Source organism: Choloepus didactylus, chromosome 20 (genome assembly GCF_015220235.1).
Source record: "Choloepus didactylus isolate mChoDid1 chromosome 20, mChoDid1.pri, whole genome shotgun sequence".
NCBI lineage: Eukaryota > Metazoa > Chordata > Mammalia > Pilosa > Megalonychidae > Choloepus > Choloepus didactylus.
The window spans coordinates 3941051-3959029 of NC_051326.1; the positions used below are offsets into that span (position 1 = coordinate 3941051).

At 44.4% G+C, this 17979-nt stretch overlaps 1 protein-coding gene and 1 pseudogene across 2 annotated transcripts in view; both read right to left on the reverse strand.

Moving 5' to 3' along the window:
- NBAS (NBAS subunit of NRZ tethering complex) overlaps positions 1-17200 on the reverse strand; it is a 397863-nt gene extending 380663 nt beyond the window's left edge. For both annotated transcript variants that reach the window (XM_037813443.1, XM_037813445.1), the window contains exons 1-6: positions 17052-17200; positions 14985-15039; positions 11003-11039; positions 7171-7248; positions 6769-6816; positions 5480-5523 (exon numbers count right to left, since the gene is read on the reverse strand). In XM_037813443.1, the coding sequence (XP_037669371.1) occupies positions 5480-5523; positions 6769-6816; positions 7171-7248; positions 11003-11039; positions 14985-15039; positions 17052-17174 (385 nt within the window). In that variant the 5' untranslated portion in view covers positions 17175-17200. The remainder of the gene's footprint in view (positions 1-5479; positions 5524-6768; positions 6817-7170; positions 7249-11002; positions 11040-14984; positions 15040-17051) is intronic.
- On the reverse strand, positions 2873-5203 carry LOC119516943 (annotated as a pseudogene).
- Positions 17201-17979: the final 779 nt, after the last annotated feature.

The window sequence follows — 17979 nt, forward strand, 5'->3', positions numbered from 1 at the left end:
TATCTTAACTACGACATATGCAGAATTTTATAATAATGATTCAGACAAAACACCATTCATATGTAAAACTCAAAGCATTTTTAAAATACTTGATGCTTAATCTTCTGAACACACCTGGATGGCTGAGAATGAGAGACCTGAGAAGGAATCCGGCCCTAATGGCATATTCAACAAGGGGCTGAAGCCCAGCGTTTCCATGGCAGGGGGGGGGGCAGGCAGGGGGGTCCTCTGCATTACCACATTTCACAGCTTTCAAACTGACTGATCCCTCCCTCCTCCTTGCTGTCTTTAAATGTCACACATTTCTTTTTTCCTAGTACTGCTTTAAGATAAAACATGAATACCATTTTCTTCTACATAAATCCCTGTAAAGCAATTGTGGTGGACCACACTAGGACCACACTAGGACTCAACAATCGTGTTCCCGTAGGTGTGAACCCATCTGTAAACAGGACACTTTGCAAATGTATTATCAGTTCAGGTGTGACTCATTTGTGAGTGAGACCTTCTAAGGGTCCTATTTAGGCAGGTGACAGTAACACAATATTGTGAATATAAATACTACTACTGAATTGTACATTTGAATGTGGTTAAAATGGGAAATTTTGTGTTCTATATCAGTTACTGCAATAGTTAAGGAATTAAAAAAAAAGACCCTATTTAGGTGTGGCCCAACCGAATCAGGGTGAGCCTCAATCCACATAACTGGAGTCCTTCTAAGCAGAAGAAATTCAAGTCTAGTGAATCAGAGAAAGCCCCAGGAAGCAGCCAACGCCAGTGGAAACCAAAAGAGCAGACACAAGGAGAGCGAGATCCCAAGTGAGGGGAGGCAGGGGCCAGCCAAGGAAGCCAAGGATAGCAGCAAGGCAGCACCAGAACGCTGCAGGCTTCAGGGAGAAGCGTGGCCTGTCGAGACCCTGCTAGTGGACTTCAGCCTCCGAAACTGTAAGGCAATAATGCTTGCTATGTAAGCCAACTGGTAGTGCTGCATCTGTCAGAGCAGCTCTGACAAACACTGCACTTACACGGGAAAACGCATGTAAAGCACTTGGTACTGTGGGCGGCAAACAACAAGACGCTGTAAACGCCTGTCAGCATCACAATGACCATGATCACCGTCACTGTTACTCTTACAACCACCACCCTCTTCAACAACACAAGGTCAGGAAGGACAGAGCAGCAGGGACAGGTAATGATGGACTGACTTTGTAACTGCCCTTTAACTGCTTTACTCTTGAAAGGCTCCCTTCCACCTTTTCCTACACTGCTCCTTCACACTGAGACACTAACCGCCTTCGCCTAACTTCTACTCATTCTTTCTTTCTGTTTTTCCTGAAATCATCCATTGTGTTTAATGCATCGTACAGAAGGAAAACTACATCGGCATATTCAGGACAAACACTTCCTCTGTCCTCACTACCCACTGGATGGTCTTCCTTGGTCCAAAATGCTAAATCTCAAGACACGTCGGAGCTACCCCTCCTGGATCCAACCTTTCACAGCCTCCCAGTATGTTAAAAAAAAAAAAAAAGCAATTCGACCATCTAAGAAGAAAACAGACAAATAAAAAAGGAACTCAAAGACATCGCAAGCCACACAGCAATGCATCATCGGTATACAGAGTAACCAACATAGAAGACGCATCTCACACAGTTCACTTTGCTCATCAATAAAAGAATATAAAAATCTTGTTCATCCCCATGTTGAGTGTATTAAAATAGATCTGTATCGTACAGCACAGTTTCTCCTGGAAGAATGAGGACGACAGGAGGGACTCAGCTGGCCTCTGTGCTCTGCACCTGTGTCTGGATGCATGTGTCTGTAGCCGTGAGCACACACGCATGTTCAATGCAATCTGGCACCTTGTTATATGCCCAGGGGTGGGAGCTGGAGGGCTCCTGGGCACTGTCCTGTTGTGCTAAGTTCCTCGGAACTGGAGAAGCTGGTGGCAGAATGGGCCCGGCACAAGCCCCTGAAAGCTGGCGTGTGGGGACCCTCAGGTTCTCAGCTAACTCAAGGGGACAGCAAAGAGTGGGGCTCAGAGCCCCCAAAAGCCAAACTCTCCTGAGGAGGTCACCCCTTCTCCAAACCCTCCCACCTGGTTCTTAAAAAACCCTCTGGGTCTCTCCAGACTGACCAGCCTCCCCGATGGGAAGTTTCTCCATTTGTACCTTCAAGCAGGTATTTCTATAAGCAGGAAAAAAGCCAGCAGGTGCCCTCGCCCCTTTCACATTGAATCTCTTACAGTAAAAACACCATACAAAAATGTGAAGTTATTTTTTGGCATAGTGTCTGTACTGGCAAGAAAAGAGTGGAATATTTATCGGCTCTTCCAAAGGAGAAAATAAAAGGCTTCAGTCAGAAGGTGAATGACTCAACCCAAAATAGGAAACCTGCCAAGGACCTCCCCTGCATGGTTTCAGCTCCATCTCTGCCCAAAAACTCCATGAGAAAAATACATCAATAGCAAAAATGAGTCCAAAAGGTCTGCAACGAGAAGGAGGCAAAGAGAAAGAGCAAGCTGCAAGGACACGGGGCAGGGCCCAAGGCCTCTGCAGGGAAATACGGCCGCAACCCCTCAGGAACGCACCTCGGAGATTCTTTCAAGTTTAACGACTGCAATTCTTAACCCTAATAATACTGACAGAAGGGGGCCCAGGGTGTCCTTTGCTGGGCCTGTCGTGAGCACCAGGGGGACCTCCGTGAGCACATGGCCCTGAGGGGGCATTGCGTCCTACCCAGGGGTCCTAGTGATTATCCACCCCAACTGCTCGAGACCCAACTACCTCTACTACTCAGCTAAGTCTCTGTCAGGGGCACGTGCTCTGTCTCCCACCCACCTCCTCTGGAGGAAGCAGGAGGCTGTGGGGGGCTGTGTCCTGGAGGCCGAAGGCCTGGGCAACCCCATGGCAGCCAGTGCCCGGCCGTGCACCTGGGGCCATCACTCCCCACCTGGCTTCAGGGGCCCCACCTGGATTCTGTCACCACTCACTGTCCCAGCTCTAGGACTCTGACCCAGCTAGCTCTCCCTTCTTCCCTCTCTCTCTCTCTCTGCTTATATTTTTGTCTGAAATTCATAGTGTTTATGAATTAAGGCTGGCAGGACCCCCAGGTTGTGTGAGCAGGGTCCCAATAACTCTCCCTGGTGGACAGAAGGTCGCTGGGGGGTCAGTTGTGCCCCTGGGGGTGCTGGAGGGTGGGGTGCATGGCTGTGGTGGCCGAGGGCTTGGTCCAGGGTGCTGCCAGCAGCAGGGTGGGGCTGGTGGCCATCATGGTGACCTGGAGCACCTGCTCACCCTGTACCAGCCTCAGGAGGGTGCAGAGGCAGTCCATGGACGACTGGGTGCCCCTCTGCCAGGCCAGCAGGCTCATCTTGAGTTCCAGGCATTTCTTCAAGGCCGAGGCCAGGCGCCAGTGTCCCTCTCCTCCAGCTGCTGGTGCTCACTCTGCAGCTCGCTGCCTCTCTGCAGTAGCTTCTGCTTCTCCTCTACTTTGACTGTCTTGTGGGTGACATAGGAGTGCACGATGGCCAGCATCCCAGTTCAGGAAACGCCTTCATCCTTTTTAAGGCCTTCTGCTGGTACTTGGGGCATATCCACATGCCCTTGAGCACCGTCTTGAGGGGTGCGTCCAGGCAGCCGAGGTGGTAGGCCCCTGGACACGTGCCGCAGGGCTGCAGATTGGCCCCGCGCTTGCAGGCTGCACAGTGCTCATCGTAGCTCATCTCATTCTCTTGCTGTGATAGTTGTTGATAGTTAGATGCCAGCCGCTTCCTCGGTCTCCAGGAGGCTGCTGTAGGCACGGTTGGCTGTGCTTCTTCTCTTTCGTTCTTGGCGCTTGCTCTGGATTTCTTCCAAGTGTTCTGTTGTAACCAGGCCAAGTGCTACCATGAAGGCGATTTTCTCGGTGTTCTCCTAGCCCAGGGGCCCATCTTCCTTCTGCTTTTTGGTGGCCTGTGCTCCCTGAGATGGCTCCTCTGTGGGCAGCTGCGTCTCCACCATGCTTTCGGGCTGTGTCTGCACTTGAGGCTGAATGATGATGACCTTGTTGTCGGCACTGATGAGAAGGGGCTGGACCTTGCGGCTGTCGCTGACCATGGACACAGGGGTGCTGGGGGCGATGGCAGCGGCATTGCTGGGGGAGGTGAAGATGATGGCATAGGCCACTCCAGCACTGCTCAGAGGAGAGGTGAGGGCGGCGGGCTCGGCAAGGGCGTGGGGCTGGCTGCCGGGCATTGGCACATGGCTGACAAAGTTGTTGGCGGTGGGGAGGGCCAGGCTGGGGTTCTTGATACTGACCACGGTGGCCTTCTGGAACGTGGGGGGCTGCTTGGGGGGCCAGTCCCAGCCCGGTGTGACTGGAAGGCTATCAGGAATCAGAGTCTTTGCCCTAATCTGAGGTAGCACAGTTGCTCCTTGCCTGGCCAACCTCTGCAAGGAGCTGACCTGAGGACCCCGGTGGCGACCACGGTGAGGGCTCGCTCCCAAGGCTTGTTTGTCGCTAAGCGCTGCGATCCGTGGCTGCCTCTCGTGGAGGTGCTTCTTGAGGTCACCGTTCTGGTGGTGCCCGAGTTCCACGGCAAGCGCCTCGGGCCGGCTCTGCAGCTCCAACCCAGCAACTTGGGCAGCACTTTGCGCCCACTTTGCCCCTGGGTCCCAGGAAGTTGTGTGCGGCGCAGGGCGGGGAGCTGCTGGGGGGTGGACCCGGCCTCCGGGGAGAGGGGACGTGAGCCCCGTCCCCCACAGCCAGAAAGGAGGGGCGAGCCAGCAACAGGGAAAAAGGCAGCCGGGCGCCAAGCCCGTGGCCGCCTCAACTCTTCAGGCCCCCCAGTGCCTGAAGCCCCACACCGCCCCACCTGCGCTCTCTCTTCATTCTTAAGACTGCTTTCCAAAAATCACATTTTTCAACAATCTCACCCCACATGCCCCACCTGCCGGGCTAAAAACTCTGTTCCCTGTATTTTTCCTTCGTCAGATGTGTCAAGGTTTGTAATCTTGACTTGAGCATCTACCTGCTTCTTCAGGTGAGGGACCGTGTCTCTGCTGACAGTCACACCTCCAGCACTCAGCAGAGCCGTCTGTATATACACACAGGCCTCAGTAAACTTTTGTTGGATGTACCAAAGAATGACCAAATCCCAGACTTTTTTACTAGTTTGTGACTGGCCAACCTTTGCCTCATACCTAAATATTTCCTTCCACATTTCTTCTAAAATAAACGACTACAGACACAAATACCCTATCCTTAGACTTTTTTAAACTGCAGTTTTGATTTCAAATCCCTCTAAAATGCACATCTCAAAGTAAAACATCGGAGGCAATCAGAGAAATCAATTAAGATTTGTTTAACTTATTTTCACAAACATCCATGAAAATCCTTGTTTATAAATATCTATTTGCTATCTACTATGACTATTTAGTAAAACTGTAAACCAATGTTGTTTTGAAATTTTCATTTTTAAAATATTTTGGAAACTTACCTTGACATTTCCCAATAATAGATGTAAAATCGTCTTTTGCTGACCTGCAAAATAGGTATAAAATTAAGGCAACAGGTTTTACAAAACAACATTATAAATATTAAGTAGGACTATAAAACACTACAAATTCTTTGGACTAGACAAATTTCCCACTGCAACAGTAAATCATTCCTTCTCTCACAGAGATTATTTGTACCTTAAATAAGACCCTTTCATTGGTAACAAAATGTTCTCCCGACATCCTTATCTCATCCGAAATATAGCTACACCAGGAATAGAGTAAACAAGCAAAAGTGAGTTCTAATCAGGGGCTTTAACACAAACAGATATCTGGTCCACATCCCCAAAGGTTCTGATTCAGTAGATCTGAGATGTGGGCAAAGCAAATACAATATAACCCTGAGAGGATGGCAAAGGGGTGAGAAAGCTTCCCCATCTGAAGCCCATGCTAGATGTGGGCAAACCCTCTGTCTACTCCCCAAAAAGCAGAGGGGTCCAGTTCCCTTTGGATAAATGCAAAAGGTAGGAAATTCCACAAACAGAAAGTTAAAACCAGTGAAGTAGCAATTCAATGCTCAATAATACTATTTTTTAGATGAGAACGATGAAGCAGCAGGAAAACCTTTGACTGAGATCTGGACATACTGCAATTTATGCCTCATAGCTTATTTTTTAAGAGCCAAAAATGAGGCCATGCCTGAAAAAAGGAATAATACTCAATTTTAGATGTGCCACATTTTTAGCCTGCTGCTACTAATTTCCCAAAGAACAACTAGTTTTTCTGTGTTTGCTGCTATTTTTTTTGGCATTTCTTTCACTACTGACTTATCACTGAAAAATAAAATACATGGAAAGCCCAGTTCAGAGAAGAATTTTAAATGTATGTGTAACATCAAGGAAAGTATCTGAAAGGAAAAAATATCACTGGTCTCAAGTAATATGTAACCTGGGTCTTTTGGAGACCCATATTCAATCCACAGCTTTGTGCCAACAGAGCTAAGCAGCCCTACTCTTTTCTAACCTTCCTGGGCATCTGCTTGGCCGACTACACAGTAACTAGCAAAGGGTTCTGGAATACACTCCTCATGCACTGAGAAAACAAACATCCTTCTCTGAGCAAGAATCTTTCAAACTTTAACTGATGTAAGTTGATGTCCGACAATTCACAAAATTAAGTGAGCTATGAGTAAAAACCCTTTAAACACCCCCCTTTAAAACTCTTAGTTACCATTTAGTAATTATAATTTTTCTCAAAGAAAATCCTGAACATGAATGATACGAACAATTACCTGATCTCCACACACTGGTCTTGAACAGCAGCCAAAAGCTTCCCATTGCTTTCATGGGACAGAAAGGAAAGAAAAGATTCTATTACAAACAGTTATAGTAGTTTGTAGCACAATTGGAATTATTTTAAGAAGTTAAAATCATCTTGAAATGTTTTCACATGCTTTAATTATCCAACTTTTGACCTTATAATTAGATGACTGTATAGGCACAAAAGCACAGGTGATGATTCAATACAGCTTGAGTTGAGATTTTAAAACAATGCTAATCAAACATGATAAAGGAAATTTACACACAAAAAAAAGACTGCAAGCTATAAGGACCCCAAAATTCATGCCCATAATGAAATCTAAAAGCTAATTTCCCAGATAGAGAAATACTACATGACTTTTACACATCCTTACCTTGCAAGTACCAAATGCCAATTTATCTGTTTATTCACCAAGCGAACCAGTCCATCAGGGAGCAAAAAAGGTGCAGGGCTGAAACCACAACATATTAGGTAGCTTAAAACCTAATCATGAAAACCATATGTAAGTAAGTAACTATTATAAATGTTTATAAACATTAAAAATAGAGAAACACAAGGATTTTTTTTTCCCATTAGAATATAAAACTTGAATAATGGCAAACTCAAAACCAAAAGTTACTAAGCTGATATCTGAAATTTGACCATATACCTTTCTCTATTTCCAGAAAAAACACGGCAGTGGGTAAAAGGTGTAAATTATATGTCCTTTCACGAAAAAGATACTGTGCCGGTTTGAATGTATTATGTCACCCAAAACGCCATTATCTTTGATGCAGTCTTGTGGGGGCAGACATATCAATGTTGATTAGACTGTAATTCTTTGAGTGTTTCCATGGAGATGTGACCCACCCAACTGTAGGTGATAACTGACTGGATAATTTCCATGGAGGCATGGCCCCACCCATTCACCATGGGCCTTGATTAGTTTACTAGAGCACTATATAAGCTCAGATCGAGGGAGGGAGCTTGCTACAGCCACAAGGGACACTTTGAAGAATACACAGGAGCTGAGAGAGGAGCATCAGCTTACAGAAACATTTTGGAGACAGCCTCTGAAAACAGACTTTTGCTCTGGAGAAGCTAAGAGAGGACAAATGTCCCAAGAGCAACTAAGAGTGACACTTCTGAGGAGCTGAAGCCTAGGGAGGAACGTCCTGGGAGAAAGCCATTTTGAAACCAGAACTCCGGAGCAGATGCCAGCCACGTGCCTTCCAAGCTAACAGAGGTTTTCCAGACGCCATTAGCCATCCTCCAATAAATCCGCTGTTCTAGTTTGCTAATGCTGCCAGAACGCAAAACACCAGAAATGGATTGGCTTTTATAAAAGGGGGTTTATTTGGTTACATAGTTACAGCCTTAAGGCCAAAAAGTGTCCATCAACAAAGGGTACCTTCACTGGAGGATGGCCGATGGTGTCCGGAAAACCTCTGTTAGCTGAGAAGGCACGTGGCTGGCATCTGTTCCAAAGTTCTGGTTTCAAAATAGCTTTCTCCCAGGACGTTCTTCTCTAGGCTGCAGTTCCTCAAAAATGTCACTCTCAGTTGCTCTTGGGGTGTTTGTCCTCTCTTAGCTTCTCTGGAGCAAGACTCTACTTTCAACGGCCATCTTCAAACTGTCTCTCATCAGCAGCTCCTCTCTCAGCTTCTGTGCATTCTTCAAAGTGTCCCTCTTGGCTGTGGCAAGCTCACTCCTTCTGTCTGAGCTTATACAGTGCTCCAGTAAACTAATCAAGGCCCATAATGAATGGGCAGGGCCACACCTCCACAGAAATTATCCAATGAAAGATCTCACCCACAGTTCAGTGATCACATCTCCATGGAAACATCCAACCAAAAGTCTCCCATCCAATCAATACCAATATGTTTCCTGCCCACACAAGACTGCATCAAAGATAATGGTGTTTTGGGGGACATAATACATTCAAACTAGCACACCCCCTTTATAAAAGGCAATCTATTTCTGGTATTTTGCATCCCAGCAGCAGTAGCAAACCAGAACAGATACATAGGGTAAAATAGACAGCAGAGTGGCGCTTACCCCAAACCCTTCCTGCTAAGAACACTTAGAGAGTCTGGCTCAGCTATAACAAAAACAAATTCCAATACATGGCTAAACTTACAAGAAAGGGAACTCTCCAAGTGCTAGAAGTAAAAAGGTAACTGAAAGCCAGACCAGGGCACAGAGGAAGAGAAAGGCAAGACCCAAACAGCCTTAACACACAGGGATAGGAAGTGGGCCGGGGGCCAACAAGAGGACAGAACTGGAAGCAAGACTCCTGCAAAAGCCAGGATCCTCAAATGACTGTCCTGTCAGTGAAAGAAGGATCAGAAAAACATCACCATGGGCCCAGAGAGACTCTGAGGAATCCCATCCCTGCCTGGGACTCCGATCTGTGGAGTGAGGGGAATGAAACCTCCCATGAAAATTCAAAACCCCAATCTTGCATATAGTGCAAGCTTGGACTGCAACTGCACTTCATTCATGTGGTACAAGAAAGTCCCAAGCATAAATAAAACGATTTATAAAAGACGTAGGAAAAAAATAAATCACAATAAAACGATTTATAAAAGACATAGGAAACGATCTACCATAAATGAGAGTTAGCAGACACAACAAATCAGAAGACGAATACATCAAGAAATTGATAAAATATATGGGAAAAAAAGAAAAAAGAAAACTTCATTCCATAGAAGAAAAACAGAAAAAAAGAAAAAAGAAAAAAGAAAAAAAAAAACAAATTATGGAAATTAGAACACATAAAATAAGATGAAAAAATAAACACAGTGTATTAATGCTCATTTTTTAAAACATAAATAAACTACAAATTTACTACCAAGAGCTATAGGAATATTATAAAAGTAATACCAAGCATGCACGTGAATGATGCCATCAACAGGACGAGGACAGCTGCCTCTGAAGAGGAAAGGAGGAGGGGACTGGGGGGACAGAACCTGAGCTGTACACTTACATAAAAAGAAGGGCAGTTCCCTGAAGCAAATATGGCAAAATAACTACTGTTTTAATTCAGATATAGCTGTAAGTCATAAGCAGGTTTATTATATTATTGTCTGTAACTCTCAGCATGCATATATTATTTAATAATTCTTAAAAATACTTTAAAGAATAAAAAAACCAAAAAGAAAAAAAAACTTGAAACAAGCATCAGCCCCAAAACCTATTGGTTTTACTTACTATAATTTCAAGAGCAAAAACTGAACTGCAATCTTTTTGACGGTGACACACCCTGAGGAAGATTAGATAATCACCTTATGGAGAGCTCACAATCTGTACAACTTCCAACACGGCCCATGCAGGGAAAGGCACCTCTCAGGAGAAAGGGAGAGAGAAAGAAACCAGCTGAAGCCTAGTCTCAGGCGCTATACAAAGGACAGGATGGATCAAGAGTTAACCCTTCTGCGTCCTCCCTCCCCAGTGACGACGAAAGGGAGGACTGCCAGGCGACACCCTCATGGGTGCACAGGAGAAAGAGCCCCTTCCCCTCCACACCCTCCTCCTCACTCACCTCTCTACACACACACAACTAGAGTAAAGCAGGAAAACACTGGTTTCAGTCCTAGAGAAGAGCCAAAGTTCTCCTTTACAAGATTATTTTATCTCTGGACCTGTAAGATTAGATGTCCTCAGGGAAAAAGGAATCTGAGATGAGTAATTCTACAAAACAATTCCTACACATGTATCTAAAAGTCAAATTACTCCTTTGTCAGAATAATTATTTCTTTTTATTCCTTTTAAGGATGAAAATTAGCACCATGTCTGAAAATATCTTTAATACTCAAAAGAATTAAAAAGTACCCAGGAACTGAAACCTCAAGAATCTTCTGTGAATACTGACCATGAGAGAACTGATATAAAATAAGAACAAAGATGTTTTTGAAAGATATGCAGGGTACAAATGCAGCATGTAGGCATTCAAGATAAGGCTGAGGACACTTGGAGAAAGCAGAAGTCATGAAATATTCTTAATAATAACTAAGGAGAAAAAGTTTACCCTAAGGCTACTAAGATATCTTGTCAAGTTATGCCAAAATATTTGAATTGTCTATTTTATAATAGACAATTTATGAGTTGACCCAAAGGTCAGCATCTATTTCATGATCTGTGATTCAATTTTGAAAACTTAAATCACAAATAATATTGTTTGAACTTAATGTTCATTCCTTTTCTATGAAGAAATGAAAACTCACCTGTACCAGATGTATTGGCGTAAAAACAATAACCGATCTGTAATAAAAAGAAATGGCACCATCAAATATAAATCAGCCATCATTTAAGAATTATTTTCAAGTTAGCTTTATTGAAGAGAAATCTAAAATATGCTTAGACTGTCATTACAAAACAAAACATTCTTAAAATATGAGAAAATAAATATAACCTAATATACACTACAACTCTTACCATGTCATATATCTGTTTATATTGTACTCAAAAATTGGAAGTGTTTTCTAACAGCACAAAAAGTAGAAGTGGTTTGAGATGTTAAATTTAAGCTAAGAAGCTTTAATAAAACCCTGGATTGGAACTTAAAATACTACTTTACAAACTAAAGCATATGTATAAAAATCAAAAGATAATATTTCACACTCTATGGGAAAGATTAAAAAAAAAAAAAAAAAAAAAAAAAAACACCTAAAATGGGAGAGTCCACAAGAAACAAAATCTCTAACACAGTTACAAAGTAATATGTTCTATACGACCCCATTTAAAATGTACTTGTATGCATATGGGTGTGTATGTGCATGTACGCGGTTAGGTGTATATCAACGGAAAAAGGTCTGGAAGAGTAACTGGTTATTGCTGGGTAGTGAGATGAGAAGTAATGTATTTATTCTAATGTGTGCTCCTCTATATTTTCTAAATGTTCTACACTGAATTTTTATTACTTTTGTACATTTTTTGAAGTTTCAAAAACTCAAAGCATTTGTGATAATGAAAAATGAATATGCTAGTGCTTCTTGTATCAGAAGATAAAATTATAGTTATTTTCAAGTACTCAACCCTTTGAAACTGAATCTCCTATTGATACATAGCTCACATTCACTGGGGTAATAAAGATAGGTTTTGGAGTCAGAAAGACCTGTAGTCAAATTCCAAATGACCTTGGACAAGTTTCCTCATGTAAAAACATAAAGGATACAGAATATTCTCAGGGCTCTTAGGAGCAATTTTACTTGAAGCTTTGCATCCTGTGGCAGTTAAAGCCAATTAAAGCTGGTCTTGCTGGAGCTGTTAAAAGTAAGAACTTACCTATGGGGTGTGTAGGTGGGGATTTTGGAAATTGGAGAAAAGAGAAATGGAAACTTGCAACCTAGTCAAGGAGAGAGCTGCTTTGGAAAGTGGTCAGTGAGTGGGGGGGGGTGTTATGAAAACTGGGTTAGGGTCTGCTCTGTAAACTTTTGTTGAAACCTGGACATCGTGATATTTTAATGTGTTATCATTGGAATTTAGACCCTGAGGCATCTGTTAATTAAGCTTGTATCCAGCTAGTGTTATGAAAGAGCTTTCCTTGAATGTTCAGAGCTAACAAAAGAGAGAGGGAGGGAAGGTGGGAGAGAGAGAGAGAGAGAATGAGAAGAGAAGAAGAAGAAGAGAAGGAGGAGGAGGAGGAGGAAGAGGAGGAGGAGGAGGAGGAGGAAAAAGGAAACACCTTTCCCAGTCTTTGCACACTGAACTGTGTGTGTTCTTCTTCAGGGCTTATCCATTCAATGAACTTAGAGAGTAGCTCCAGGCCAATGCATAGGGGCCTCCCTGACCCCTTCTGTGAACGCCTCTAGTTTAGAGCATACACAGGTGGCCTTGGGAATTCCTGTTTTCTGGGTATGGATGTCCCTCCTCCCTAGGAAACCATTACCTCTTATTCCCAGGCACTGCACTGTATGTCTGACAGCCAGCAATCCCCTGCCCCAAGCAACACAACTTGACTGCTCTCCCCCTGACTTGGGTAGGAGAGCTCTGTGAGCTCCTTGTACACGCAGGGCAAGCTCTGGGACAGCAAGTCCCTCAGGCCAACCCCAGACAGATTGAGCCAGACATGCATGTTACTCTGCTCCCTCCCAAACTGGGACCAGCGGTCTGTGCACTGGGAACTTCAAGCTGGTGAGGGGTGGAGAAGGGGCCACACAGGGCACCGGGATATCCTACTAATTTCCAGTTGCCTTTTTCTTGATTCCATGCTCACTCTATTACTGTAGTCCTTTACATGATTTTTGAGCTTTGAGAAAGATGCTTCTGCCAGTTCTTCTTGGTTGTTCAAAGCTTCTGTGAGGGAAAGTGCCCCGATGCGTCTCTCTAAACCATCTTGATTGGAGTGGGGCCTATAGCATTTATTTTAATGAAATTCCAGAAAGACATTGTGGTTTCATAAAGTAACACTTGTTAGGGTATCCTGTGATTGCAGTTTGCTATCGCTTCTCAAAGATACCCTACTGGTCTCGGGACTTATTAACAAAGGTTTAAAAAATAAAATGAATTATTTCTAACACCTCAAAATTCATTATAAAAGTGCAGTTTGGAGATGTGTTCCTTGTGTTTTCATAGCTTTACACTGAATTCTCTAAGTGAGGCATCAGGGTGCAGACGATGGGTGCAGACCCCTTTCTTCCTCTTCTCCTTCCTTCCTTCTTCCCTCCCTCGACCCCTCAATTCTTCCTCCACACACATTTATTTATCCTCTATGAGCAGAACTGAAGCTTGGTGCTGGAGTCTTAAAGATGATTAAAGCCCAGTGACTGCCTTGAGGAGCTCACACTTCACCGAACAACCAAATACAGAGTAATGTAGTTGGTGCTGCCGAAGGATGTGCCTGAGTACGGTGTGTATGAGGGGCATCTAAACCAGGAAGTATTGGCAGAGGATGTCACTTCTGAACTGATCCCTAAAGCCAGAGAAGTAATTGTCTCACTAGAAGGGGACAGGTATGGGGGTGGTTATTTCTGCTTAAGTACTGTTAATATGGCAACCAAAATAAGAAAAGTAGAATTTGATGAAGGTAGATTGGTAGGGATCGTTTCTTTAATTCAACTATTTTAAAAAAATGCTTAGCACTTCCTTTTTATTAACTTGCTGCTTTTTTCTTGGTATTAAGTTATACATAAATTTAGAGTACAGAAAATTTAAAGATGAAAATAAAATTCATGCATTTTCCTGTAATCCATTGTTATATTAATATTTGGCAATGTGTTATCTACTGGTACTATATGTAATCATTTGTTCATATCAATAAATTACCTTGATATCAAAAAAAAAAAACATAAAGGAGTTATCTGGCTGGTCTGGTAAAAGTACTAACTGAAATAACACGTATACAAGGCCCTCACAGCACTATCTCAATGAGGCTAGTACCCAATACCTTCTCAGACTACAGGTCACTTACAGGTAAAGTCTGTTGGGAGTTAAATGAATGTCCCGGTTCATGAAATTTGTAATTGTTTTTTATGTAACTTCAAAATAACTGGCCAAATGTATCTGAAATATCACTTAAAATGGTCTCTCACTCCATTTTCACCTTCAATATTCAGAGGTCCAGTGAGACTTCTCCTGGATTTGTCCTTCAATCCTTGTAGAAAGCATACCCATAATGGTTAAACCTAAACTGTGCCAGTTTGAAACTGTTACGTACTCAGGAAAGACTCTGTTCTTTAATGCAGTCTTGTAGAGGGCAGACATATTATGGGTGGGATCTTTTGATTAGGTTGTTTCCATGGAGATGTGACCCACACAACTGTGGGTGAGACCTTTTGACTAAATTTTTTCCATGGAGGTATAACCCAGCCCATTCAAGGTGGGTCTTGATTAGTTTACTGGAGTACTTACCACAGCTCAGGAGCTAACACAGACCCAGAAGCTTGGAGATGTAGAGAGGAAGACATTTGGAGATGCTAAGCTAAGTGATGAAGCCCAGAGTTCACCCCAGAGAAGCTACAAGAGAACCCCCAGATGCTTGACCTATTAAATCTCCTTTATAAAAGCCAATCTATTTCTGGTATTTTTGCATAACAGTAGCTTAGCAAACTGGAACATAAACTAGGGTAACATATATGCTACTCACTCTCACCAGGCTCCAAAGAACACTCTTATAAAATCCCTACACTGCAATGGCTGAAAAAAAAAAAAAAAAAAGGTCTGCTAACTATATTATTATACATAGAAGAAAAAAAAAGCTATACTTACCTCTAATTGCTTTTGTGATGATAAAGGATGCACCATGTCTTCGGTTGCCTCTAAGCTGCAATTACATAAAAAAAAAAAAAACTTACATTTGAGGATTTTCTAGCAATATTTATATAACATGCAAATGTATGCTTCTTCACAATTACTCAAAGTATTGGGTACAAGGTAGCAGTATTTAAAGACTACTTAAAGATGGAAACTAAAAAAAGTAGGATCAGGATTAGAGACAGTGGGAGTAAAAGTGAACACAGCAGGATGAACCTGGTAGAAGAGAGCCAGGATTGAAGCTGGAAAGTGTGTCCAAATCAAAACAGTCCAAAGACAAGAGGAGTCAAGGGCATACACCATACTGGTCACTAGTTCAGGACTATTTGGGTGGGCTATGGAGGCCTAAAACAATTTTGCTCAAAGAAAGGCAGACATGTGGATTAATACAATCATGTCTTGGGGCAAATTCATTGAATACCTGTCATATACCCACAGAGAGAATGCTATTAATACATATAATGATACATAACTGCTATGTTAAATAATTCCTTAAGTATATACTCAACACTCATTTAAGTATCAGTTAAACAACAGTAGGCCCTGCAAGTAACGAATGAGTTGTACTAGCACACTGCCAGGACAGGGACAATGGAGACACAAGAACTGATCTGCCCTTATAGGCAAAACACAATTTAGCATCAGGGAGGGATAAAAAGATGAATCAGATGTAGCTGCCCTCCAAAGATTTACAGTTAAACAATTAAAATCAACAGAATACAGAAACCAATATGAAGAAAGAGAGAAAAATGCAAGGTTTCAATGGAAGTTGATGCTGTATGCAATTGTTTTAAAAAATCTATTTTATGAGTTAAGCATCCTGACACATTACAGTAATTAACTAGGAAACATAACCTTATCCAACCAACCCTCTTAGCTACATAACCTCCAAAAGATTCCCACTGTTCAAGACAAACAGAAACAAAGTAAATGTTTGAAAAGCAAAATATGCAGCTTTCTCACCACCAAAAAAATACATTATTCCATACAAGCAAAAACTGCAGTGGGAAAAAATTTTTTTAAAATAACTAAAAAAAGGTATAGGAAAATGAGTGGAAGAATGAGTAATTTCTCCAATAAAGAAACACAGAAAAGCCAAAAAAGAGAATTCGCATGGGCTGGGCTCTGTGACTTTTCAAAGAAGAAAAGGTTCTTTTCCATCTTGCTGCATCTTCTGAGTCTAAAATAGTGATTAGCACATGTTAGGCACTCAATAAATATTTGTTAAAAAAATGTGCATTCATAGTTTCTACTCTTCAGAGAATGCACCCCATGAAACAACTGACAGCTCCAAGGTCCACCAACTCCTATAATCCCTTCCCTCGCGGACAGTAGCTGCTTACTCTTCACTCCACGTTCAAACCGCTATTATAGCTCGTATTAAGCTAGATTTTAAAAAAAACGTTTACTTGATTATTTCCCCTCGAAGTCGCCTGCAAATTCCACTAAGGCAGTTAAGTTTATTCATCTATGTGTATCACCTGAGTCCAGCACAGTACCTGGAACACGGACACACGGGGACACAGACACCGCACACACATTAAATGCATGTTTACTAAAACACACAAGAAGTGTGGCAACTCCGCCCCATGTAGGATAAAGGAGGTAGCAGCCCGCCAGGTGTTGAAACACCTGTCCTGGGGAATTCTCCCACAGTAGATGAGCGCCAGCCCCAGCCGCCCCTCGCCAGCCCGCTGGTGGGATAGTCATCTAAAGTCCAGATGGCAGGAGGACCCTGGGGTCCACCGCTGTCCCCTCCCCTCCGAGCACGGCAGCGAAACTGAGGCCCAGCAGGCGAAGGTGCAAGGTCCAGAGCATGAGGTTCCACCCCCTGACAACCGAGCTCGGGGCCCAGGAGGGAGCGCAGAGACCACCTAGGCGGCCCCTCCGCTCGCCCGTCCCGCGGTTGCCAGGGCGACCGCACAGCCCGCAGCCGGCTCCCCTGGGCGCCGCGGCCCTGCTACGTGGCTCTGCCGAAGCGCTCCACGCGACGCCGGCGCGGGCCAGCCGGGCCTGGCTCACCTGTACTTCCGTCTCCGGGGGCCACTCGGTGTTGACTAACAAGTCATAGAGAATCGTCTCCTCCTGGCCCTCTGGGGACGCAGGGTCGGGAATTAGCGCCGGCCCCGCCGCGGGGGCCGCCATGTTCGCCCGGGATTCGGCGGCGGGGAGTGCGCTACGGCTCCCCGCGAGGGACACGCTTCCCCGGCGCGGCCGCTCTGCAGCCGCGGGGCCAGGGGTGGAGTCGGCCGGGTCCCCGAGCAAAGACTGGGTTAACCCTCTCGTGGATAGGAAGGACCGTGGCTGCTGCCCCTGGCCTGGGGTAGATTCAGGCAGGTGCCCTGGAAATGTGGGCGTGGGTCGCCGTGTCGGGGCGCCCCTTGCTGGCCTCGTCTGCGTCCGTGTGCAGAAGTGCTGAGTCTCTCCCCGAGGTGTTCGCTCATTCACTCGTGGCCTGGCTCACGGAGTTCAACAGCGGTTTTTAGAGAACGGGACGTTATCCAGACTAACCCATGGACACGAAAAAAGGCATCCAAGGCGGGGCGCAAACCCTAAATACTGAGGAACCAGAAGGTCCACGAGGCCAGAGGGCCCGAGACGTACTGGAGGAAAAGGGGCTTGTCCTGGTCCTTAAAGAACAGATGGAGTTTGAATCGAGTGGGGAAGGGTCTGGGAGAGCATACCAAGTAGGGGATGTGGGGTGTGCAGACGGGCAGAATTCTGCAACTGCCACAGCAGGCAGCTGCATGGCAGACGCGCTGGGAAAAGGGGTGGGGGGCAAGGCGGTGACAGGGGCTGAGGACCCACTGCGGGGGACAGTCAGCAGAGCCTGTTCCAATACGAATGCACATACCGAATACCACCGACTGGCCCTGGGTCACAGTGCGAAGAAGCACAACACTATCCATCTCTTGAGGGAATTCATAATTTCCACCAAGATGGCGTTAGG